Below are 26,452 nucleotides of genomic sequence, written 5' to 3' on the forward strand. Positions count from 1 at the left end.
CATTTGCTGTAGATTTTGAAACTCAAATCCCAGTAACGGAGAAGGAAAATTCCAAATGCGTCCCCAGCAATTACAGAGTTGGAAGCATTTTCAAATCAAACAATAAAATAGCCAGTCACATCCTTGCATCATCACCTTTTTTCTTCATTTTTAAAAAAATGTTCAGGTGTTTGTAGTTTTCCTATCTTAAGCTAATTGAGTCATGTTTCCCCAATCTGCTCTTCTGAAGACAGGGTGAAATGGTAGCCTCAATGAAGTCAATGGGAGTTATTTACCTCAGTGGGGCCAGGATTTCACCCAGAGTCTCCCACCTTCTTTAGACAAGAAGTGCCGTTTCCAGCAGGAGGGATTCTCTTCTCCCACAATCCTTTTATTTTTTCCCTTTCTTTGCCCTTCCCATTCATCTCTTCCTCCTTTTTATTAGTCTTACAAAATCGTCTATCTGAGACACTTCTTTTGGCCCTCTAGCATATCATACATATGGGACGAGGTGAGGTTGAGAAGAATAATTCAGACAGACTATGAGCAAGAAAATACTAACACTCAGCAGACTGCACTACAAAATTCTTAACAGGCTCATTATGTTATAGTTTCAGAGGCACTAACCTATTAAGTGTTTTCTTGGGTAAAATCCAGACATAAGAGACAGTTTCATGACCATCTGTTTTTTGGTAAATTGTAAAGCTATACAGTCTAACAATGAGTGAAATGTCTTCGGGACATTGGACACAGCTCTGCTTCTCCCAAACTGAATTTTATAAGTTTTAATAATCAGTACTAACCAATATTTTCCATCGGAGCTTTGGCAAGATAAAAATTTTAATATTTTACCAGCTTCACTTTACCCTGCATTTGCCATATTCATCAACTGTAAGATCAGGTGTTTGGTGTTTTAGGGGTTTTTTTATAGCATGGATAAAGCTACAATTGGCTTTATTTCCAACATCTAGCCCTCTTGTTCCATACTTATTTTAGGGATCCAGGGAGTTTTCACCATATATAAAGGAAATGAATTTCAGGTCCGGAAAACAGGCCCTAGTAATTATGACTCCTTCCCATTAATTCAGCTCAACATATTGACACAGGAGAAAACCACGTTCTTCAGCATTCTAAGGTGTTACACTAAAGGTAAACTGTGCTTATCTTACCTGCTGCACAGAATGCTCTTCCAGGTACCTTGCTTTGCTCTTTTTGCTTGGGAAGCTGTACAAACAGTAAAAACACTGCTCCAGGGCTGTCTCCAGTTCCTCTTTGTAGGGATGAGTATCTTCAGAGGTAGACACTGCAAGCTCCTTTTGCAGTACCCACACCTAGAACATCACAAGCATCATAAGCCAAACAAGGTCTGATAACTGAATTTCACATTAAATTAATTCTTCCTATTTTTATTTTCCTAACCCTGGCACTCAGATACTACGGCGAGGAACACAGAATAAAAGCCTATATGGAACAGAACATGCAGAAAACAACTTTAATGTTTCTCTGTTACTCACATCCAAATGTTCTCCACGTCTCTGCATGCTCATCACTCTTGCAATATGTCCATTTCCATTACACTGTAACCTAATACCATTCTTTTACCTTCTGTATTTGTGATACTTATGTTCTCTTCCAGTTTCATTTACTGAAGACTGGTGTCTCAGCTTGATGTTCCCAAATTCTAAAAGTCACTGAAAAGCTCTCTGATTACCTTTCCCTCTGCACATTTAGGTGGTTTACTCTAACAAATGCATTACATTTTACCAGCCCTGACATTCAGGAAGAATATCACCAAAGACACAGAAAAATGAGAAAGAAGAGGCCCCAGTTCAAAGGATGTGGAGGAATACCTGCAATAATTAATGAAATTCATGCAAGAAAAGAGAGGGCGTTGTCTTGCACAGTAATCCCTTCTTTTCTACCACAACATTTCAACTACACATGTAGGATACCATGATCTAGTTATACACTAGGGGTCAAAGAAGGCAGCTGGATTATTGCTGAGAAGATTGAACCTCAGAGGAGTCTGTAATGGCTACTGAAAGTTTGATAGATCTCACAAACATCAGTTAACAGAACTTTCCAAATCTCAACCCAACAGGCATCCACAGCTCTGGATGAGTGAGCTCCACTACAGATGGGAAGGAGCCATGTTATATGAAATAATTCTCTTTAAAAGAGAAAATTCTCCATCTTCCCAGTGAACATTTAGAGATGGGAAAACCTAACCTTGACTGATAAGAGGATATATCATCTGAGATTTGGACAAAGAGCTTCTAAGCTTGATCTCAAAGTTTATGCTACATATTTACAAATCCCCTTAGGTCTAGAAGTTCCATTAGAACCTACAAAAAATCATTTATAGATTCTCACTGAAAAAGTAATACCAATTACAGCCTGAAGTTCTGTAATTCTGCAGGCCAAATAATGGAAAACAGGAAAGCCTTTTCTAAAGAAAAACTTTAACTATGTACCAGGTAAGGATGCTCACATATTAGGATACCAAGGGCTGCATTAATAGTTTACCAGGAGGCCAAAGGCAATGTCAGTTTTGCATATAAAATTTACACAAATATTATCCCCAAAATGCACAGTGTGAATATATGTTGCAAATGTACCTATCTTGGCTACAATTGATCAGCTCTCACTCCACAGTTATGGGGAGAAGAGGGTAGCCATCAGCTGCCTTCCCCCCCCCTTTTTTTTTAAAAGGATAACACCTAGTTCTACAACGTTTTGGGGACAGATCTGCAATAGAAGGCTGAAGAGTAAAAAAGGTGGCTCTATGAGATCTTTGATAAGATCCCTAAAGGGAACATTTTTGTGAAGGGCTTGATTTTTTCAGTGTCATTTACAGGCATTTTCACCAAGAGTAATCTGTGTTTTTGATTCTGCCCCTGTATGAAAGACTGGTTTAACCACCAACTGAAGCATAGGTGCCGACTCCAGGGGTGCTCCAGGGCTGGAGCACCAACAGGGACAAAATGGTAGGTGCTGAGCACCACCAGCAGCCAGCTCCAACCTCACTCCCTCAGCATCTCCAACCTGCTGGCAGCCCCGCAGATCACCACCTTCCCTTCCCTCCCAGTGCCTCCTGCCCACCACGGATCAGCTGTTCCGCAGCATGCAAAAACCGCTGAGGGGAGGGGAGAGGGCATAGTGCACTTGGGGGCAGAGTGGGGCAGGAAGAGGCAGGGTTGGGGCAGAGCTGGGGGGGTTGAGCACCCCCAGCACATTAGAAAGTCGGTACCGCTGAACTGAACTGAAGTCTTATAAATCACATTTCAGTACATACTGATAATGGAAATTACATTCAAAATATGTCAAATGCTTGTTGGAAACTTTACTCCATTTCTTCTCTGTAAAGAGGCACTGTAGTACCAGAAGTAAAAATGAGGGAAATAAGCATCTCTATGAGCTTAAGTAAAGACCAACTTGGGATAAGAAGAAAGAAAAGCTGCTAGTGAAATCATTTTGGGAGGTTACAGGCACGGAAGAATTATGTTCTCCATTATGAATTGCTTCTACTTTGTATAAGTCTCACACCATTTGTAGTCCTCCTTTATAATGATCGGTAACTTTTCTTTAATACCTCTGTTCTCACAAAAAATGCAAATAGACCTTTCAGTGACAACAAGTTGTCTGGGGATCAGGATGGGGCTCTAAGCACTACTGCAATAGAAACTAGTAATAATAATACAAGGCAAAATGCCATCATACTATAAATAAGAAAGGTAACCATAGAATTAGCACTGGAAGCGATGAGATCCTTTATTTTTCCCCAACAGGAACTACAGCCAATGATTTTAGTTTATTGTTCATTTATTGTGTGTAATTAACTAACATGTTATGTTATATATAATCATTGTATGCTAAATAGAGTTAAGTTGTAGGACTACAGAAGTACAAGATTGGTTGGTATGTAGAGGGAATAATCACGTATTAGGAATCTAAGCAAGTAGGGCTGAAACGCAAGGCCTATAGGCTGAGGCCTGCAAGATTTTAGCTTAGCTATTTTAGGCCTTGGAGCTAAGAAATGCTGACATAAATAAGTGACCAAAGAATAACCCGATGCCCTTAGATTATGGGAAAAGAGGTACCAAGTGGTAATATTGCAAAAAATTAGCCAGAAGATTAATTTTAAATCATAAAAATACTGTAAAGGCAAATCTTGTCTCCAACATGTATCTTAACCACATGATACAGATTGTGTGTCAATGCTAATGAGAATAATGAGAGCCTACACAATCTATAGAAATTGGGGTCCCTGTAGTTTCTTCAGGACATCAGACCAATAAGGAAAAAGAGGGTTCACATTTTTATGCACATGTGCAGAATGTAGGTATAGACACATAAAAAGAGGGTGCCCAGAGTGGGAAAATTGTACTCCCTATGGGACACTCCAGCTGGAACCATCCCTCTACTGATGATCAATCCATAAGAGACCCATCAGACCCTAACACTATTGTTAATGATGTGTGTGTAACTATATTTGTAACTCGTGCAGAGGTCTGTATAGAACTTCTATATGCTTAGGTAATAACTTTAATTGTAACTTTAATAAAACTTCTAAAATAGACCAGACCTCATACTTGTGAATGTATGTGTGGTCACTACCCTTGGTCTTTGTGTTCCTAGAGACTCTAAAACAAGTAGCAGAGGTGAAAGGCTACAGAACAAAATTGTACTTGTAATGCAAACTTCATACCTGCTTATAAAGAATTGAGTAGTGGCCTAGATTTTCTTAGTTTGTGTGTCTAGGCTTTTCATTATTCTTTGCTGTGAAACTGGATTGTAGAGGAAATGGTCATTTGGGTACAAGAAAGTAGAGAAACAACGGTGCCAAAAGGGATATCAGAAACCCTTTGCTATACAAGAAAAAATATGAGTGACCTGATGACTCAGCAGTAGGGCAGTAAGGCTGGGATGTGGACGTCCGCGCCTAGTGGTTGGAGCAGGACTCAGGCCCAGCACTTAAAGCAGATGTCCGTAGCCAAGAATAGGAGCCTAGGGTCAGAGCTGGCGTCAGAGGCCAGATGGCAGAGACACAGTCAGAAATAGGAGCAGAGGATCAGAGCCAGGTTACCTGGAGTGAGACAAGGCTGGAGCAGGGCTGGAACAATTAAGGGACAAAAGCTGGCAACAAGCAGTCACAGGAACTATCACAATCATAGGTGAATGCTTTGAGCAGTCATCGAACTGCAGCTATTGCTGGGTTTAAGAGCTGGTCTTCTGACATTTCCGACAAGTAAGGCTCTGTAGCCGATCAGGCAGCCTACTATGGCCAGTTGCACTTGTTAGGTTGCCCAGAGACTGGCTCTGTTGCAGGCCTCGATTCCTGACAGCCTGGCTTTCCTATTAGCAGAACTGTGCTACAAACCATACAGCGCTTTTTAGAAGCTGAGAATACATATATTAGGGTGAAATGAGAAATTTTAGAATGTATTTCAATGAAGCTTTGAGTCACAGTAGTCACTTTATCACAGCAGAGTGTGTCATAGGAAATGTGATTAACAATTTTTGAAAATTAAAAGTGTGCAATGGAGGTAAATAGTGACCAGGATGAAAGGAAGGAGTAAATTATTACCACAAACTGTAGTAAAAGCATGACATGCCTACACAATGCAAAGTGTATAAACACTAAAATACCCACTTGACAGAATTATTTGAACAGTGACAAGTACAACCCGTGCCCTTACTCAGCTTTTAATAATAGTCTTTCTTAGCAACAATCCAGAATGATTTTGTAATGAATGCTTCAAACTGTGGCTATAGTAAATGTATTAATGCCATATTAACATTTTTTATTACACAATATCCTTCAGCCACCAGCAGTGCAATGTGTGCCAGCAGATGGTTCACCTACAGATGGTGGTAATTTACTATGATGGGATACTGTGTAAAACACACACCTGTGTCTAGCATGTTTGTGAAGCCCATTTTCTCTTCTAATGTTTTCTTCCACACTGGAATATCTTCCTGATTTTCAGCCTTTCAACTCCTTTTTGGCTCTGAAAGCTGCTACTGACTACTTGTAATAAGCTACAAAACGTTAAATATGGCTTTTGTTAAAAGTACTTGATGACTCAAGTATTGGAATTCAGGGTTTGTTTCAGAGCACACTAACACATGTGGGGTGCTAATCTAAATGTAAGCGATGCACCTTCTAAATTCTAGTTGGATAAGAGGAAGCATCTGCTGACAAAAATTCTACTGCTGGCTATAGGAGACTTGTTCTCCCCAGCATTAACTAAACCACTATATATCATCATAAAAGTCACCAGTGATCTGACAGCCCTCCCTTCTTCTACTAATACTGCAGTACTAGTGCCTTAAAATCCACTCCTGGATTCTATAATACTATCTAGCTGTAACATTAATGCAATGAAGAAAAGCCTTCCTGTAAGACAGTAGGCACTAAGCAATGATGCATGGACAAGGTAAACAAAACCTATTTCTTCCTCAGATCAACCTAGAATCATTAAAGAATTGTCTAGGGCAGCTGCAGAAGTCCTAGCATAGTTTCAAAGAACTCCACCTGAAAGTGTTTTGGGTTTTTTTGTCTTAATATACACATTTTATTTTTTGAGCCTCAAATTCTGATGTGGACAGTTAGACTTCCTCCCCACAGCAGAATTCCTTGTGTGTGCGTGCGTTTAAGTATGTGTGCATGCCCACAGGAATCAGTGCATCTCTGTGGTCCTGTCTTTTCTGCATTGATCTGCTGTGCTGAACTCTGTGAATATGAGCAAGGGAATTAGGTGCTGAGGATTATCTGTTGCTGTACCCCAGGAACATGAGCAGGGAAAACAGCACTAATTTTATTTATTTATTTCCCTTTTGGGTATTTTTCCTATGATCCTGCTTTAGAGGAAGATGCAAATCTGGGCTCAAACACGGTTTCAAAAATATTTAGTGACTAGCACTCCCTCTCTTGATTGTCTCTCCCCACCCAGCCCGTATGAGCCCTCTTTCAGTACTGGTCTGGAGTTCAGGATGGACTGGACTCCTGTTTGTTACATGGGAGCCACACGGGCCAGACAGGTCTGTATTTCCCTAGGAGGCTCCAGCCCGCAGTATAGAACCCCTGGGAAGCCTGTTGTAGAGTCAGTAGCAGGGGAAGGGAGCTGGGCATGAAGGTCCCTTATCACGCTGTCTGGTGTCAGCAGCATCCTTATTGTATCCAGTGTCCTCCATCCATGGCCTGAGGAGAGCCTGAGGAGTAGGAAGTGGCTGAATTCTGCAGTCAGCAGCATGCTGCTGGTGAGGGCTCTAGGGACAAAGTCATGATGCCATTCTGGCATTACTCCCCTCATGGAGTTGAGAGAGGGGGGAACTGCTTAACCCTTGGAGCTGGTTTTTCTAATCCTAGCAGCCTCCTTTCCTGCCTGGGGGAGGGGAACCAAAGTGACCCCACCTAGACTAAGCTGCTGAGACAATGCGTGTGTCTTGCCCAGCAGAGCTGGCCTCATCTATCCCTCATGCCCAGGGAATGGCAACAAAGGCAAACCTGCTCAGACTGAGCATCTTGTCCACAGAGCTGGCTGAGTTCCCTAACGCGACACTCAATAAACAGAGGAAGGATACAGACCTCGCCTTTTGCCTTTCCTTGGTTTAGCTGTCTCCCCTGAAGCCTGTAGGGGTGCCAGCTACTGCAAATGCCTCAAAGGGACAAGTAGAGCTGGGGGACAATTTCCCCCAAAAGGAGGGAAGAAGCCCAAGGAGATGGCAGCGAAATAAGACACACTACTAAGCCAAAAATTATTCAGAAACTTGAAACAAAGTTTCAGTAAAGCTCTGCAGCACGAAGATCTGGATGAACCACCGGCTGCTGCAAAGGCAGATAAAAATTTCAGGGTCACGGTATTCCCTTGCAGCTAGTGATTGACAGGTCTGGTTCTGCTCCCACACTGCAGAGCAACAAGTGCCCTTTGAACCAGATATCTGGACCAGAGCACAATTAAAAAAAAAAAAATTATCATGATCAGTCATCAGGTTACAAGTAATGTTGATGGATGCTGACGATACCATTCATTAACATGGTTTCTACTAACTTCAGAAAACCTCAGTTCAATTAATTATTTTTTTCCTCTCTCTTAAAAAAAAAATTACAGAAACCACCATTGCTTTATTAAAATTTAAGTTGCATAATTTGAACTTTGTGTTGACCACTGAGAACACAGGCTGATACGAGAGCATAATTTTTTCAGGCAAATCAGTAATAACATTTATACAGTGCTTTACAGTTTCAAAGAAATGTATAGTGACTGAGTAATCATAAGACAGTCTGTTATCCCAGGCAAATGACATGGTTTTGTTTGTTTAGGAAAGACAGATAATCTGAAAAAGTTATGATAGACAACAGTTGGGAAGAACAATCCTTAAATACTTCATTACCTAGGATAAAATGGCCATTCCAATACATGTATATGGGGGTAGGGAACAGGAGAAAAAACAGATTTTTTAAAAATATTTTTAATATTTAGGCATCAATACTCACATAGAATTTGAGAAGGGCGCCATCTGAGTTACAACACCAAGATCTTCTTCCTAGGTACTCATGGGCGGTGTTCAGTAACATGAGGGAAGGAGGCAGCATAGGTGTGTCAGGACTCACTGGAAGAAAGATGCCAGTAATTATATCTCCTAAGTACAAAACTGAACTAACCTACCTAGCTACTTATTTCTCCATGCTTTGGTAAGGAAACCTTTCCTCAGAACGACTATCCACTGTGGCGAGGGAATGAAGATTGGAGACTCCCTAAGTGAGAGGGACAAAAGAACACTAGCCATTTCCCATACACATGCCAAAGAAGAAAAGGATAAGGAGCAATGGTTTAACAACATATAACATTGACAAATTAAACTATTACCTTCCTCGCCCTGGCTTTGGAGCTGCTGCTGCTGACAGCAAAGGGATCGGAAGGCATCTTCTTCATGCTGGATAATCCGGTGCAAAATAATCCAGGGAAGCACTGACGAGACATATGGCTCTTTGGCTTCCTCCTGGATTGCCATGCTGCAATCTATAATCTAATAAAGAAATATACGATACCCATTATACACACAAAGATATACATATTAGAAAAAGAATTTACACAAGTCCAGATGACTCAGCGGGTACTGCATCCTATTCATACACAAACAAAAATCTAAATTTAAGTAGCTTTGCTTCTTGTGCTGGCTGGGCCTGAAAGTACTAAAAAGAGAAGACACTCTCAATTTCCAGAATTTGATAATATGGGAAAAGCCCATTTTTCTTACCTGTAAGGTAGTTTTCTAACTGGGTATGTTTGTCCTAATATCACACTAAAACAAGCACAAATGACTAATGGAATAGCAGAATTTTTGAGCACTAGCAGAAGCTGAATCAAGGCTCCTGTTAGTGATGACTATAAAGCGATGTATTTACATCCTGGAAGGTGAGACATACTTGCTTAGAATGAAACTGGACAAAAGTTAGTTCCAACAAATTTAAATACAATGAAAATCTTGTAGCCAGATAGAGCCAACTAGGAATTATGAACAGAGATTCTCCTGGAGAGAGATATTTCAGAGATAGTAGTTAACAAGTGAATAATGCATAACAACAAACAGACTAGAAATAAGGGATGGGTGGGTATCTGACAGTCTGGTAGAGAAATACCAGTATCATTTACCTATGAAAAATTGCCTATTCTTGAAACAGAGAAGACAGCAACTCAAAGAAAAGGGATTTGTATGGCTCTCCCTCTAACCAACAGGGTGAGATTACTTCTCCAGAACATATGCTAGAAGAGCCCTACTGAAAGCTGCATCTACTGAAGCATATTTGACTACACTATAGTGTCTACTAAAATCACACCTTGAGGACCACACAGCAACTTTACAAATCTGTTACTAAAAATAGTGCCCTTTTTTAGTTCACATGGTGGAGTTGCTATTCAGGACTGTGATATTCAGAGAAGCATAGGCTTTAGTAACACATTCCATATATTATTTAGATAGTATGTTTTTATGGAACTTATGCTTTTCCTTTGGCTTCAAAAGTAAAATGAACCAATGTCCATAAACTCAGAACATTTATATTTTATTCTCAAAAAGAAAAGGAGTACTTGTGGCACCTTAGAGACTAACCAATTTATTTGAGCATGAGCTTTCATGAGCTACAGTTCACTTTATCGGATGCATACTGTGGAAACTGCAGAAGACATTATATACACAGAGACCATGAAACAATACCTCCTCCCACCCCACCCTCCTGCTGGTAAGAGCTTATCGAAAGTGATCATCAAGTTGGGCCATTTCCAGCACAAATCCAGGTTTTCTCACCCTCCGCGCCCCCCCCCCCCCCAAACTCACTCTCCTGCTGGTAATAGCCCATCCAAAGTGACCACTCTCTTTAAAATGTGTATGTGTATGTGTAAAATGTAACAGAACGCTACTAGCCGTCACCTTCAGCCCCCAACTAAAACCCCTCCAACGCATTATTAAGGATCTACAACCTATCCTGAAGGATGACCCAACACTCTCACAAATCTTGGGAGACAGGCCAGTCCTTGCCTACAGACAGCCCCCCAACCTGAAGCAAATACTAACAACCACATACCACACAACAGAACCACTAACCCAGGAACCTATCCTTGCAACAAAGCCCGTTGCCAACTGTGCCCACATATCTATTCAGGGGACACCATCAAAGGGCCTAATAACATCAGCCACACTATCAGAGGCTCGTTCACCTGCACATCCACCAATGTGATATATGCCATCATGTGCCAGCAATGCCCCTCTGCCATTTACATTGGTCAAACTGGACAATCTCTACGTAAAAGAATAAATGGACACAAATCAGATGTCAAGAATTATCACATTCATAAACCAGTCGGAGAACACTTCAATCTCTCTGGTCACGCAATCACAGACATGAAGGTCGCTATCTCACAACAAAAAAACTTCAAATCCAGACTCCAGCGAGAAACTGCTGAATTGGAATTCATTTGCAAATTGGATACTATTAATTTAGGCTTAAATAGAGACTGGGAGTGGCTAAGTCATTATGCAAGGTAGCCTGTTTCCCCTTGCTTTTTTCTACCTCCCCACCCCCCCGACATTCTGGTTAAACTTGGATTTATGCTGAAATGGCCCACCTTGATTATCATGCACATTGTAGGGAGAGTGGTCACTTTGGATGGGCTATTACCAGCAGGAGAGTGAGTTTGGGGGGGGGGGGGGGGGGGGAGGGTGAGAAAACCTGGATTTGTGCTGGAAATGGCCCAACTTGATGATCACTTTAGATAAGCTATTACCAGCAGGACAGTGGGGTGGGAGGAGGTATTGTTTCATGGTCTCTGTGTATCTAATGTCTTTTGCAGTTTCCACAGTATGCATCCGATGAAGTGAGCTGTAGCTCACGAAAGCTCATGCTCAAATAAATTGGTTAGTCTCTAAGGTGCCACAAGTACTCCTTTTCTTTTTGCGAATACAGACTAACACGGCTGTTACTCTGAAACCTGTCATATTTTATTCTGATTTTTATGTCCTACTGAACGTCTCAGCAGGAATGGAGAGACAAAGGCCTAGGAAAGGAAGGCTAATCTCTTGAATCTGACAGAAATTAGTAGTGCAAGCCCTGGTCTACGCTAGGAGTTTAGGTCGAATTTAGCAGTGTTACATCGATGTAAACCTGCACCTGTCCAAATGATGAAGCCCTTTTTTTCACCTTAAAGGGCTCTTAAAATCGATTTCCTTAATCCACTTCTGACAAGTGGATTAGCGCTTAAATCGGCCTTGCTGGGTCGAATTTGGGGTACTGTGGACGCAATTGGCCTCCGGGAGCTATCCCAGAGTGCTCTATTGTGACCGCTCTGGACAGCACTCTCAACTCAGATGCACTGGCCAGGTAGACAGGAAAAGGCCCGCAAACTTTTGAATTTCAATTTCCTGTTTGCATGGTCACCTGCAGCTTACCACGCTGGCCAGAGCTCATCAGCAGAGGTGACCATGATGGAGTCCCAGAATCGCAAAAGAGCTCCAGCATGGACTGAACGCGAGGTACGGGATCTGATCGCTGTATGGGGAGAAGAATCCATGCTATCAGAACTCAGTTCCAGTTTTCGAAATGCCAAAACATTTGTCAAAATCTCCCAGGGCATGAAGGACAGAGGTCATAACAGGGACCCGAAGCAATGCCGCGTGAAACTTAAGGAGCTGAGGCAAGCCTACCAGAAAACCAGAGAGGCGAACGGCCGCTCCGGGTCAGAGCCCCAAACATGCCGCTTCTATGATGAGCTGCATGCCATTTTAGGTGTTCAGCCACCACTACCCCAGCCGTGTTGTTTGACTCCTTCAATGGAGATGGAGGCAACACAGAAGCAGGTTTTGGGGATGAGGAAGATGATGATGATGAAGTTGTAGATAGCTCACAGCAAGCAAGCGGAGAAACCGGTTTTCCCGACATCCAGGGACTGTTTCTCACCCTGGACCTGGAGCCTGTACCCCCCAAACCCACCCAAGGCTGCCTAAGGGGACATTCAGAGGTGCCCATCCCTGCTGGGCTGTTTGCCTGTGGCTGAACAGAATTGTTCCCCGCTGTTAGCCGGGGGGAGGGGGTGAGGCTAGCCATGTGGTGGGGAGAGGCAAAATGCGACCTTGGAACGAAAGCACATGTGCTGTGTATGTAATGTTAACAGCAAGGTTTACCGTGAAAGAGTGTAGCCATTGTTCTAGAAAATGTGTCTTTTTAAATACCACTGCCTCTTTTTTTTTTTCTCTACCAGCTGCATGTGTTTCAATGATCACAGGATCTTCTCCTTCCCGGAGGCTAGTGAAGATTAGAAGGTGAAAAAAACGCACTCGTGATGAAATGTTCTCTGAGCTCATGCTGTCCTCCCACACTGACAGAGCACAGACAAATGCGTGGAGGCAGACAATGTCAGAGTGCAGGAAAGCACAAAATGACAGGGAGGAGAGGTGGTGGGCTGAAGAGAGGGCTGAAGCTGAAAGGTGGCGGCAGCATGATGAGAGGAGGCAGGATTCAATGCTGAGGCTTCTGGAGGATCAAACCAATATGCTCCAGCATATGGTTGAGCTCCAGGAGCACAGACCGCCGCTACTGCCCCTGTGTAACCAACTGCCCTCCTCCCCAAGTTCCATAGCCTCCTCACCCAGATGCCCAAGAACGCCACCCGGCCACTCCACCCCAGAAGATTGCCCAAGCAACAGAAGGCTGGCATTCAATAAGTTTTAAAGTTTTAAACTTTTAAAGTGGTGTGTGGCCTTGTCCTTCCTTCCTCCACCACCCCTCCTGGTGCTTCTCTCCTCCACCACCCCTCCTGGGCTACCTTGGTAGTTATCCACGTATTTGTGTGATGAATGAATAAAGAATGCATGAATGGGAAGCAACAATGACTTTATTGCCTCTGCAAGCGGTGATCAAAGCGAGGAGGGGAGGGTGGTTAGCTTACAGGGAAGTAGAGTGAACCAAGAGGCGGTAGGTTTCATCAAGGAGAAACAAACAGAACTTTCACACCGTAGCCTGGCCAGTCATGAAACTGGTTTTCAAAGCTTCTCTGATGCGCACCGCACCCTCCTGTGCTCTTCTAACTGCCCTGGTGTCTGGCTGCGCGTAACCAGCAGCCAGGCGATTTGCCTCAACCTCCCACCCCACCATAAACGTCTCCCCCTTACTCTCACAGATACTGTGGAGCGCACAGCAAGCAGTAATAACAGTGGGAATATTGGTTTCGCTGAGGCCTAACTGAGTCAGTAAACTGCGCCAGCGTGCTTTTAAACGTCCAAATACACATTCTACCACCATTCTGCACTTGCTCAGCCTGTAGCTGAACAGCTCCTGACTACTGTCCAGGCTGCCTGTGTACGGCTTCATGAGCCATGGCATGAAGGGGTAGGCTGGGTCCCCAAGGATACATATAGGCATTTCAACATCCCCAACAGTTATTTTCTGGTCTGGGAATAAAGTCCCTTCCTGCAGCTTTTGAAACAGACCAGAGTTCCTGAAGATGCGAGCGTCATGTACCTTTCCTAGCCATCCCACGTTGATGTTGGTGAAACGTCCCTTGTGATCCACCAGTGCTTGCAGCACTATTGAAAAGTACCCCTTGCGGTTTATGTACTCGCCAGCTTGGTGCTCCGGTGCCAAGATAGGGATATGGGTTCCGCCTATGGCCCCAACACAGTTAGGGAATCCCATTGCAGCAAAGCCATCCACTATGACCTGCACATTTCCCAGGGTCACTGCCCTTGATATCAGCAGATCTTTGATTGCGTTGACTACTTGCATCACAGCAGCCCCCACAGTAGATTTGCCCACTCCAAATTGATTCCCGACTGACCGGTAGCTGTCTGGCATTGCAAGCTTCCACAGGGCTATTGCCACTTCATTCTCAACTGTGAGGGCTGCTCTCATCTTGGTATTCTTGCACCTCAGGGCAGGGGAAAGCAAGTCACAAAGTTCCATGGAAGTGCCCTTACGCATGCAAAAGTTTCGCAGCCACTGGGAATCGTCCCAGACCTGCAACACTATGCAGTCCCACCAGTCTGTGCTTGTTTCCCGAGCCCAGAATCGGCGTTCCATGGCATGAACCTGCCCCATTAGCACCTTGATGCCCACATTTCCGGGGCCCATGCTTTGAGAGAAGTCTGTGTCCATGTCCCCATCACTCACGTCACCACGTTGACGTCGCATACTCGCCCGGTGTCGCTTTGCCAGATTATGGTGCTGCATATGCTGCTGGATAATGCGCGTGGTGTTTAATGTGCTCCTAACTGCCAAAGTGATCTCAGCGGGCTCCATGCTTGCCGTGGTATGGCGTCTGCACAGAAAAAAGGCGCAGAACGATTGTCTGCCGTTGCCCTGACGGAGGGAGGGGCGACTAACAACATGATTTACAGGGTTAGCATACAGGGAATTAAAATCAACAAAGGGGGTGGCTTTGCAAAAAACTGAATGGCCCCCTCAAGGATAGAACTCAAAACCTCAAGGACAGAACACAAAACTGGGTTTAGCAGGCCGTTGATTTCACAGAGCGAAGGAGGGAGGGAGGAGAAAATGAATACAAAACAAATCTGGTCTATTTCTTGTTTTGAGCCACTTCAGCTATCTTTATACATCTTGCTGGCAGCAGACTGTGCAGTACAACCGCTAGCCATCATCATCTCCTGGGTGCTCAGCAGAAGACAGTGCAGTATGACGACTAGCCATCATCTTCTGCTGGATGGAGGTTAAAACACAGTGCACTGCTGGTAGGACTGAATCGCCACGAGTCGAAACAAGGGAAATGACCTGGCTGAGTCACTCGCATGTTTGCCCAGGTGCCCGATTAAAAGAGTGCCCAGGACTACGTCGATGACGGCTACCACTGCACTGTCTGCTGCCAAAGGCAATTTGCTGCTGTGTAGCAATGCAGTACCACGCCTACCAGCACCCTGCAGACATACGTTGATGGTTAGCTGAGCGGGCTCCATGCTTACCGTGGTATGGCATCTGCACAGGTAACTCAAGAAAAAAGGCGCAAAACGATTGTCTGCCCTTGCTTTCACAGAGGGAGGGAGGGAACGGGGGCCTGACGATACATACCCAGAACCACCCACGACAATGTTTTAGCCCCATCAGGCACTGGGATTTCTACCCAGAATTCAAATGGGCGGCGGAGACTGAGGGAACTGTGGGATAGCCACCCACAGTGCAACGCTCCGGAAGTTGACGGTTGCCTCGGTACTGTGGACACACTCCGCTGACTACATGCACTTAGAGCACTTGTGTGGAGACACACACAATCAACTGTATAAAACCGCTTTCTACAAAACCGACTTCTATAAATCCGACCTAATTTTGTAGTGTAGACATACCCCAAGTCACATCACTCTCTGTGCCTCAGTTTTACCAACTGAAAAGTGGGAGAAATGATATTTACAATCCTTTGTAAAGGACACAGAGCTACAGATGAAAAGATCTATATAAGAGAGTATTATCATCACCTCTATTTTTTGTTAATGTAAGAAATAAAACCCAACTCTTGACTTCTAATATTAAAATCTCTTGGAAGGAGAACTCCACTGTAACATGAAAGGTATTCCAACAGCTATATCTATTTCAAAATGAGTGTGTCCCCCTACACAATTTTAACTGTCTAATCAGTAACTAAAAAAATAAACCCCCTGACAATCAAGCAGCAATTAAAAACAAACAAAAAAAGAAGTAATCAATTCGGCATAAAATAAATAGGAAGCTAGCATTTTGACAATTTTTTGAAATTATGTAAGATTGAGAAAATTCAGAGACTATTAGAAACTTTCTGGAAAACCCTCTACTTTAAACCAAAACCATTTTTTTGCTAAGGAATTTACCTCTAGCTAATTTGAAATTCTCTGATTTTCCTTTCCCCCCACCCAAAATGGGAAATTGATTTATCACTCCCAAATTACCTCAGGGGAGAGAGCCTCTTGGCGAGCACTACAATGCCCCATCAATAAAACAGTAGCCCTAACCTTACTCCAAGGTAACAGCCCCAGTTACTGAAACAATGACAGGTGTTTCTAAAACTTCTGGAAATTCCTTCCTTATTTTATTATATTACACTTAGAGATATATTTTACACATATAAATTGTATATATTTGTTCTTATCTGTGAAAATATATATGGTATTACAAGAAATTCCTGCAATTTCCCTGTAACAGCCTTACCCTTAGTGCCACTTCTTGCAAAAATTTCTTGTAATACCATAAATATTTTCACAGATAAGAACAAATATATACAGGCATCATTGTGCACATTGCTCTAAAACCTTAGGGTCAGATTGTGCAAGGTGCCAAGTGACCTCAGGTCCCACTGAAGTTAATGAAAATTGAGGGCACTCAGAATGTTGCAGATAGCAATTATCAAGCTTGGGTCTTTAAAGAGGAAATAATATTGAAAGTATTCAGAGGAACAGCCGTGTTAGTCTGTATTCGCAAAAAGAAAAGGAGTACTTGTGGCACCTTAGAGACTAACCAATTTATTTGAGCATGAGCTTTCGTGAGCTACAGCTCACTTCATCAGATGTTTACCGTGGAAACTGCAGCAGACTTTATATACACACAGAGAATATGAAACAATACCTCCTCCCACCCCACTGTCCTGCTGGTAATAGCTTATCTAAAGTGATCAACAGGTGGGCCATTTCCAGCACAAATTCAGGTTTTCTCACCCTCCACCCCCCCACACAAATTCACTCTCCTGCTGGTGCTAGCCCATCCAAAGTGACAACTCTTTACATAGTCAAGTCGGGCTATTTCCTGCATAGATCCAGGTTTTCTCACATCCCCCCCACCCCCATACACACACAAACTCACTCTCCTGCTGCTAATAGCTCATCTAAACTGACCACTCTCCAAGTTTAAAGCCCGTTGCCAATTGTGCCCACATATCTATTCAGGGGACACCATCACAGGGCCTAATAACATCAGCCACACTATCAGAGGCTCGTTCACCTGCACATCCACCAATGTGATATATGCCATCATGTGCCAGCAATGCCCCTCTGCCATGTACATTGGTCAAACTGGACAGTCTCTACGTAAAAGAATAAATGGACACAAATCAGATGTCAAGAATTATAACATTCATAAACCAGTCGGAGAACACTTCAATCTCTCTGGTCACGCAATCACAGACATGAAGGTCGCTATCTTAAAACAAAAAAACTTCAAATCCAGACTCCAGCGAGAAACTGCTGAATTGGAATTCATTTGCAAATTGGATACTATTAATTTAGGCTTAAATAGAGACTGGGAGTGGCTAAGTCATTATGCAAGGTAGCCTGTTTCCTCTTGTTTTTTCCTACCCCCCCCCCCCCAGATGTTCTGGTTTAACTTGGATTTAAACTTGGAGAGTGGTCAGTTTAGATGAGCTATTAGCAGCAGGAGAGTGAGTTTGTGTGTGTATGGGGGTGGGGGGGATGTGAGAAAACCTGGATCTATGCAGGAAATAGCCCGACTTGACTATGTAAAGATTTGTCACTTTGGATGGGCTAGCACCAGCAGGAGAGTGAATTTGTGTGGGGGGGTGGAGGGTGAGAAAACCTGGATTTGTGCTGGAAATGGCCCACCTGTTGATCACTTTAGATAAGCTATTACCAGCAGGACAGTGGGGTGGGAGGAGGTATTGTTTCATATTCTCTGTGTGTATATAAAGTCTGCTGCAGTTTTCACGGTAAACATCTGATGAAGTGAGCTGTAGCTCACGAAAGCTCATGCTCAAATAAATTGGTTAGTCTCTAAGGTGCCACAAGTACTCCTTTTCTTTTTGCGAATATTGAAAGTAGTTTACAATTCTGGCACTTAAATGAGAAGTTCAGGAGAAAAGTAAACAGTTTTCAAAATCTCAGAACTTCTACAAAAAGGCTAAATTTTACCCATAATTTTAAAACTGGAAAGAGGTAATAACCATCATTTTACTTAATTCTGTCCTTAAGAGGAAGGAAAAGAGGAATGAGGATGAAAATACCCTTCATAATCATCAGATTCCCAATTCTGACTTAAGTCCTATATCTGTATAAGAATCTAAAGAACTAACCAGCGGCCACAGCTACTAGAATCTCAGCTGAATGATGTAACATACCAACAACACCAACTGACTGTATGTACCCTGTTCCTCAGGTTCATAGGATCTTTCTTACCATCCCTCGTGCGAATGGCACATGCAGCGAATATGCAGCAAGATCTGTGCCACAAACAAACTGGGCCCGCCCAGCCAGCTGGACCAAACCTTGCAGTGCTGCCCCTAGAAACAGAGTCATAGCCAGCAGTACTTCTTCCTGAGCCACCTTATTACTATTCCTTGCTCATTTCAGCAGACACAGTGCTCAGAATTAGCAGCCATTACTGATTTCAGAAGAGATTCTCAATGCATCCGACATCTTGCAGTGAAAACTAGGAGTGTGAAAGGAAACAGCCCACACAGAAATGTAACCCAAGAGAGACTCTGCAAGTGGGTGGCAATTCAGGCAGCAGCTGTATCATGCCTAAAAAAGATCTGTCGTGCACAGTGGCTGCTTGCTAGTGTAGGTGAACAGGTTACCTGAATGAGGTTGTTTGTTAGTCGAATGAGGCTCAGCGTTACAGAAGATTCCTTCAGGATGCTGCTGTCTGATGACAGTGAGCGATCAATCCCCATGAGCAGCTGTGTTACTGTAGCAACCCACTCTTCTTTAGCAGACGCTACTGTCAGGTTAATCATCTGCTGAATTGCTTCGTTCAAGGCAACTTCAGAGCATTCAAAACATTGCCTGTAATCCTTCTGTTTCAGCAGGGAATCCTAGTGAATGTTAACATGAAAAAATTTTTTATATGGATCTAATGTTTATTTCAAAGCATAAAAGCACAATAAAGGGGAAAGGGGAATGGAAGAAGGTACACAGTTAGCAGCTAATGTTTACTCTACTGAGAATCCAGTATGAAGTTTCTAAATGTGGCATTAAAATGGACAATACAAGAGACCCCAGAACCCATGCTCCTCAACTGAGTGTCATCAGGGAAGCAACACTGAGTCCCATTCTCTGAATACAAAGAGACTCTACATGAGCCTATTTTGCAGGGAAGAGGCAGCAATGAGCCTCTTGCTCTCTAGCCATATGCTGCTGTGTATGGAGGTTCAACAGAATCAGAGTTTGAGTCACTGTGGAGCCATGCTACTATTTTATTGCTGGTTTAGAAAACAAGCTATGTTTCTACAATGATAAAGGCTACAATGATAAAGGTTACAATGCCCAACGTATTTTTATGATCCCCAGCTCTAAGATTCTTTCTTGTTGAGTATGGAAAACAAGATCTGATGTCCCACGATCACAACAAAATAGGAATGTGGACGAAAAGCAACTGGCCCAGGCTCACTCTAGTCAAACTAGCAGTAAAAATAGCCAGCACAGAGAAAGACTAAGGAACTGACAGACTGCATCCTGCTCCCTCAGCAGAGGACATCTGTCCCTTAATTGTCATGGTAGTGCATAATCTTTTGATCTTGCTAGACTAATCTCCTATCCTGTACTTCCTGATTGCAGCAGCGATCAATAACTTTTTTTAAAAAAAAAATCTATGGCTGGGCAATATCTGGCACCCTTTTCTGTTAGATAAGGATCTTGCCATGGTGATCTAAGCTTTTATCACCTCTAGGTTGGACTCTTGTAATATCCTGTGAAGCCACCCTGGAGGTTACAGCTGGTGCAGCAGCCTGACTATGAAGCAGGACAGACTAATGAGAAGTTATCACACCAGTGCTTCTTGCCTCACACCCAGTTGGCTAACAACTTTCAGGTGCATAGGATGCTTGGGAGCCACCATATAAATAGTCAAGGGCAACAAAAACTCCAAGTCCTAGTAGCAGGCCATTGGTAAAGTGGGTTCATCCATAATAAACCTCTAAAACTGATCCAAGTTCACTCAAGTTTATATAGTCTTAAAGTTTTCAAACTAGACTGAACCTGGATCAGTTTTAGAGGTTTGGGTGAATCCACTCTCTCTCTCTCTACACATATATAGAGAGTGGATTCACACACACACACACTGGCCCCATGTTTTGCTTCTTAAATGGAGTCAACGCAATTCATCATTAACACTAACCCTCCAATTCTTTTTTATGTTGCTCTTGGAAATAAAGCAGATGCAGGGCTTTCAAAACCTCACTAAACAGCATTTTTTAAAGAAACATAACAAACCTGCAGCAGAAGTAACTGTGTTGGTCTCTCTGGTATAGATATAACAAATTCCAGATGTTTAGCCCTACCATATCCACTAAAGCACAAGGTTGGGCGAAGCAGATGCACCACTGCCTTGTAATCCCCTGCCTCATATAGTCGCTGGATCTCCTCCAAAGATTGGCATCTCTCCAGAGACTTGAGGTTCTTGTCAATCTGCAAAAGTCACAAATAGTGCAATCCAACCTACATTTCACCTTCATGTGCAAATGACTGACTTTTCTTATGAACAACAAAACTATAGCTGTAGGATGTGTAAAATTTACAGCACTGTAAGGAAGAGAAACGACAAGGAAGAAAGTAGACAAGCTTCCAATCATTATCACTTACCCCAACTTGTATTTAATTTTTTTAAAAATTAGTACTATCGTTTTTTGTATTTAAGCCATAAATCTCAAAACCTCACATTTTTTCTGATGAACTATGAGAAAGAGCAATCATCAGATGGCATTGCCTGCGTTTGAAGCCCTCCCCCATAAGCAGTAACAGAAAAACAACAACGATGTCTAATTTTTTATTTATAAATTCATTTGCATGTTTTACTGGAAAATTCTGACTGCTGAAGGCAAGAGTTCATTTGAACAGTGAAATTAAAGCATAAGAAACCCTCTGAAACAAAGCTCTAGTCTAATGACTAACAGCTGTATATGCAGCACCCTGATAGCAATATTTTTCATTCTATTTATTAAGCAAGACTGAATTGTGTAGGGACCAGTAATAGATAAAGAAAGCATTTAACTGAAAAAGGGAAGGATGGTTTTCAAATCAATTAACTATAAAAACACAATCATTATTGGTTTTAAACTGGTTTGTAAAAATATTCTTCACTTTAAGACAGCTGCTACTGATGTTATACATGCTACTTTTCCATCAGGGCAAGTGCTAGTAATTTTGAAATGAATCTTGGAGCTACGGCATTGTTTCTGAGCACTGTTGATACAGAAGCCGCACTAGTTTTTTTTTGTTTGTTTTTAAATCATAAAACGTGTTTTTTATCCCCAAAGGGAACGTGTCCCTTAGCATCTTTATCTCAGATTCCCTCCAGAATTATCACATTACAGCCCAAAGGAAAACGGAATGTGCACAAGAAAATGGCGCACACATATAAAATCTCTAGTTTCTCACAAGACTTAGCTCTTCTTTAGAAATGTCTCAAAACCACACTAAGTAGACTGGAATCCTCAATTTTGGATGAACTTAGAAACAGAAAAAACCCAAACAAACAAACAAACAAACAAACTGATCCCTACCTCTTCTAGAGAAACAACAGAATCAACATGGAGGTTAGGTAATCGGATCACAATGCTGTGTTCATTGCCAGCTTTGGCTTGGAGTGCAGTGGAACTCTGCAGCATTTCAGTGCAGATGTCATAATTCTCCAATGCCTGCTCCATGTCACCCTGTGGAAACAGTTTGAGGAAATCACACAATGCTACCTGAGATTCTTCAAAAGCAGCTAGGCAATGTTGAATCACTAACTCTGTGAGTACACTGTCAGTGAGAGATAGGCAAATTATTTGGGAGGGTACTTAACTAATCAGAATATCAACCAAAAGAGTCATCACCAACAGTTTACCAGTCTATTCTACCCGCTACCTTCATCACCACTGGGGGGAAAAGGGGAGGAAACCGGACATTAGGTATTCAAGTTACATAACAGGAAAATTTATTTGTATAAATTGACTAACATTCCCTTTCTCTGAAAGTGAAGGGAGGCAGATTAAATCCAGAAGTCTTCCTTTTATGCTGACCAGAACCATAAATTTGGGTAACATTACTGAGATGTACAGCTAACTAGTTAAGAGAAAGTAAAACTGTGAACAACCCACTTTGTTCATCTTAAACAGATTTGAGTTTTCCTAAAAGGGAGGGATCAGGACAGGAAGAGAGGCTGTAGAGGGAGAAAATATAACTCACTAAAGCTGAAGAGATACAGCACTAGCCATAAAGACAGTTTGTTTAATAAAGGTGATCAACACATTTTGACTGGACAACCTGCATTCAGTTTAAGCAGAGCTGGTTCTGATTCCAAACGTATATTTATGTTTCAGATTATCCTTCTACTTCCATCTTTGTTTTTTTTCATTGAAATATCTAGATCTATTGTGAAACAGAGGAGTTACATGTGTGTCATAATCATAAAAATTTTATCTTTCAGTCTAGTCTATATGTTTCTTTGTTACTGGGACTGTGCAGTGACAGTTGATTTTGAATGGTCTTCACCTGAAAAAGGAATTAGAAGATCCTTTTAACTTAAAGAAATTTTATTTTTGAGTGAAAATAAAATGACTTAAAGGAGTCTCTACTTCAGTTGTATAAAATGATTAAACATACTTCATAAATGAGAAGAAGGTTCTGTCCCCACTAATTTTTCTATGAACAATCCAGTTTTTCATTAGATGGATTTCTTAAAGAAGGATTTTGAGATATGAAAATAAAAAGGAAATGAATTACTCAGTGTGTGTATATGAAATCAACTGATATAGTACTTTATCAATTGAAGATTAAAGTTTGATTAGTCAAACCCACATTTTTTCTTCTCAAAAGTTTAGACTTAAGTACAGACAATCTGTAAACATTTTCTTCGCTGCCTTAAGAAACCGATGCTTGAAATAAAATAATGATGAAGTCTGGGATCCAATAAATAACTTTTCTTTGGACTGTTTACTTGAGCAATCGGTCTAGGACAAACTGCTTGAAAATCTGTACATGAAATGAATAACTGTTGTCAACAGAAGGATCAAGCTCCATTGGAAGAAAAGAATCAATCACAATATATAAATGTTGACTCAATGCACAGTTGCATTTTGGACATGCTATTTGGGCTTCTATTACAGATTCTACGAGCTAGAATCCAGGCTTCAGTCTGTTAGTGAATTTGTGTCTTGCAGCTGTTCATTATAATTCCAGCTGAAATTTATTTCTGGGGACAGAAGACAAACTACTTTAAACACTTGTATGTACCAAAATGACTGAATCCTGGTACAATGCGTAAGGATTTTGGCCAGATCCTTTGCATCTAATTACTGAACGTTCATAGGGACAGTTAATGAAACTAAATAAAATAGACAAATGTAACCTCTACTTTGTCTTCAAAGAGGTCAAGCTATTCCTGAATTACTTGACTCCAATGTGTTGATGACTTAACATAGACCCACCACTTCAACTGCTTATAATAATTCTTAAGTCCATTTGTTTAAAAACTGTGCTAAGTGTGAAAAATTCTATTTGTTGAACTCAAAATGAAAACAAACCTGCAGTGCTAGAAAGCGAGCCTTCAGCCAATACACTCGAGCCACAAACTCCAGCCAACCTTCCTCAAACAGATCTCGCTGGGAGGATGCAAATGAGAGCTGCAACAAGTCCCCCAGAAAATGGGATCCTGGGAAATCAGGACCAAACTTTCCGTTCACAGTGGCAGAAGGGCAATTTCGAGGGGAAACTGTAAATTAATTTATTACAGTTTAGTATAAAATCACATTCTCCCTACGCAAACAGTTCCATGTGCAGCAGCTGCAAACACTCAGCTCACCCTTCTAACACAAACACTAATAAAAAAAAAGATGAACTGTTGTACACATCCATTGATCAGACCTACATCTGGAGAAGTAACAGCTCAGTATTCTAATAAATGATTCACAAAATTTCTTACAAGTTTAATTTACACTGTAAGAATAGGCTAGCAGAGAAAAACCAATTCTCACCTGTAGAGCTCTTCCCTTTCGTCAGCAACCATTGGTCAAGTTGTAATTCCATGCAAGACAGACTCATCAGCATCATATCCTACAATGAAGGTATGAAAAGGTCAGGGAAGAATACAAAGAACCTTGTTTGGAAAGTAAAAAGAAGTTAACAAATCACTTGAAAGGAAGCTTTCTAATTAATCCTCTTTTGTGATTTCCATTTCCAACCTACACCCATCGTGGCTTTCTTCTGTCTAAGGAAAGGAGGTTGCCCTCTTTCTATGATGCTCAGTAGGATTAAAGAGACTCCCCTGGCCTTTTACAACTGGAAAAAGGAATGAAAAAAGTCTGTTTATGAGAAGATAAGACGATCTAGTGGGGAAGAAGATAAGAAGGGAACAGTTGGCCCAGTCTTGAAAAAGAGCAACATCCTCAACCTAAAATATAACCATTTTAAGTTGCTTCATCATTAATACCTTATGTTAGAACATCTGAAAAAAACATCAAAAGGCTGAGATGAATACTCAAGAAATTGTAGGAATCAAGGAGAACGAACACATATGCTAGTTTTGCCAGCTCATTAATGCTTTCTGCATAAAGATGGGTGGATAAAAAAAAAACAAACTGGATATGAGTTGTTCCTAGTAACACTGGATGTTCTGTTACAGCTCTTACAGATGTGGTTGTGTGGATTAAAGAGAAAATTATTTTTACATTTTTTCCACAGTAACCAGGGTTGTAACTGCAGCTCCATCTGAAGAGGGTGAAGGCTCCTGACATGGGTTCAAAAATCTCTGTACCCAAAAATCTTATGGTCTGTGCAGCACTGTTGATTGGCTAAAAAAAAAAAAAAAAAAAAAAAAAAAAAAACCAACCCCCCCCACAACTTGAGTGCACTGCAGTTGGCACTGTTGTTTCTGCCATTAAATTGCTACATCCTACAGTACTTACACATAATTCGATCTTTCACTCTGTGTCTGGAGCTGCCTCCTGCATCTCAAATGGTGCACACACAGCTTTGTGTTCTGCTTTTAAGGGTTGAGCTGAGGCTGCAGCACATTCAAGACACACAGAGCAATATACGGTGGATGTGGTAAATTAAGAAGCTCAAAAAATAGAGCGTTTCCTTACCTTGATGTGCTGGTTGCTACAGTCCCTCAGTAACGGGTTGGGCAAATTACTACTATGCTTTCTCCAGCTATTGTAGATACTAAGGACCACCTCAGACAAGCCAGGTGGCCACTTCACCAGGAACTTCTGGCTGATTACTTTCAGATATCTCATCATCAGTTCTAGGATGCCACCATTGTTCAGGTTATCCAATAGGAATTCATGAACATCCTGCTTCTCTGGAAAGCAGATGAGCACAAAGTCTGAGACCTGTTTGTTGAAACTAACCACATTTAATTCCTTGCCTCGCTTCTGAGAATACTACTTTTAATGCTTTGTGACATTTAGCATACATCTCGCATAAAGAACACCCATAACACCTTTATGACACAGTGGTTCTCCTTTTGCAGGAGTAGCCTTGAATTTATGCAGAATAAAGTGACTACACTGAAATGGTTAAATGAGATCATGCACACAACACAGATCACACAGAGTAAATAAACAGCCCAATGAAAACAAAAATAATTTATTAATACAGTGAAGCTCAGTCAACTGATGTATTAAAATAAATCCTTTAAAATAACATTCTTTTGTGCACAAAAAGAAAAAAAAACAGAAGTGGGAGTAAAAAAGCAGACATAAGGGAAAAAAGAAAACAAGTAGAAAAATGGATATGCTGAAGTCCCTACCAGATTCCATGAATGTTGTAGAGTCAAATGACATTCTATGTGGTCCAATATGCTGGAAATTCTCTTGTTTGATCTCTGATTGCACCTCATAGTTATTGAAAGGATCATCCTCTTCCTCTGGATCCAGTTTCCGCAGCCTGGGTGAAAAGGGGTGAAAACAAGTAAAAGAACAGTACTTGAGAGAGTCTGAATATTATTTTCAATAACAAATAGCTTGCCGGGTGTAGGTGTTATGTATATCTTCACAATGGAAGTATCCTA

General features: G+C 41.8%; 1 protein-coding gene across 8 annotated transcripts in view; it reads right to left on the reverse strand.

The window, feature by feature from the left end:
* The window catches only part of CABIN1 (calcineurin binding protein 1), a 204,077-nt gene that overhangs the window by 157,394 nt on the left and 20,231 nt on the right, over positions 1 to 26,452 (reverse strand). For all 8 annotated transcript variants that reach the window (XM_075120259.1, XM_075120258.1, XM_075120262.1 and 5 more), the window contains 10 exons: positions 26,192 to 26,328; positions 25,524 to 25,741; positions 24,414 to 24,492; positions 23,964 to 24,151; positions 21,960 to 22,109; positions 20,671 to 20,865; positions 19,038 to 19,274; positions 8,853 to 9,012; positions 8,480 to 8,595; positions 1,149 to 1,310 (listed from right to left, as the gene is read on the reverse strand). In XM_075120259.1, coding sequence (XP_074976360.1) covers positions 1,149 to 1,310; positions 8,480 to 8,595; positions 8,853 to 9,012; positions 19,038 to 19,274; positions 20,671 to 20,865; positions 21,960 to 22,109; positions 23,964 to 24,151; positions 24,414 to 24,492; positions 25,524 to 25,741; positions 26,192 to 26,328 — 1,642 coding nt within the window. The remainder of the gene's footprint in view (positions 1 to 1,148; positions 1,311 to 8,479; positions 8,596 to 8,852; positions 9,013 to 19,037; positions 19,275 to 20,670; positions 20,866 to 21,959; positions 22,110 to 23,963; positions 24,152 to 24,413; positions 24,493 to 25,523; positions 25,742 to 26,191; positions 26,329 to 26,452) is intronic.

Source organism: Caretta caretta, chromosome 15 (assembly GCF_965140235.1).
Source record: "Caretta caretta isolate rCarCar2 chromosome 15, rCarCar1.hap1, whole genome shotgun sequence".
Classification (NCBI taxonomy): Eukaryota; Metazoa; Chordata; order Testudines; family Cheloniidae; genus Caretta; species Caretta caretta.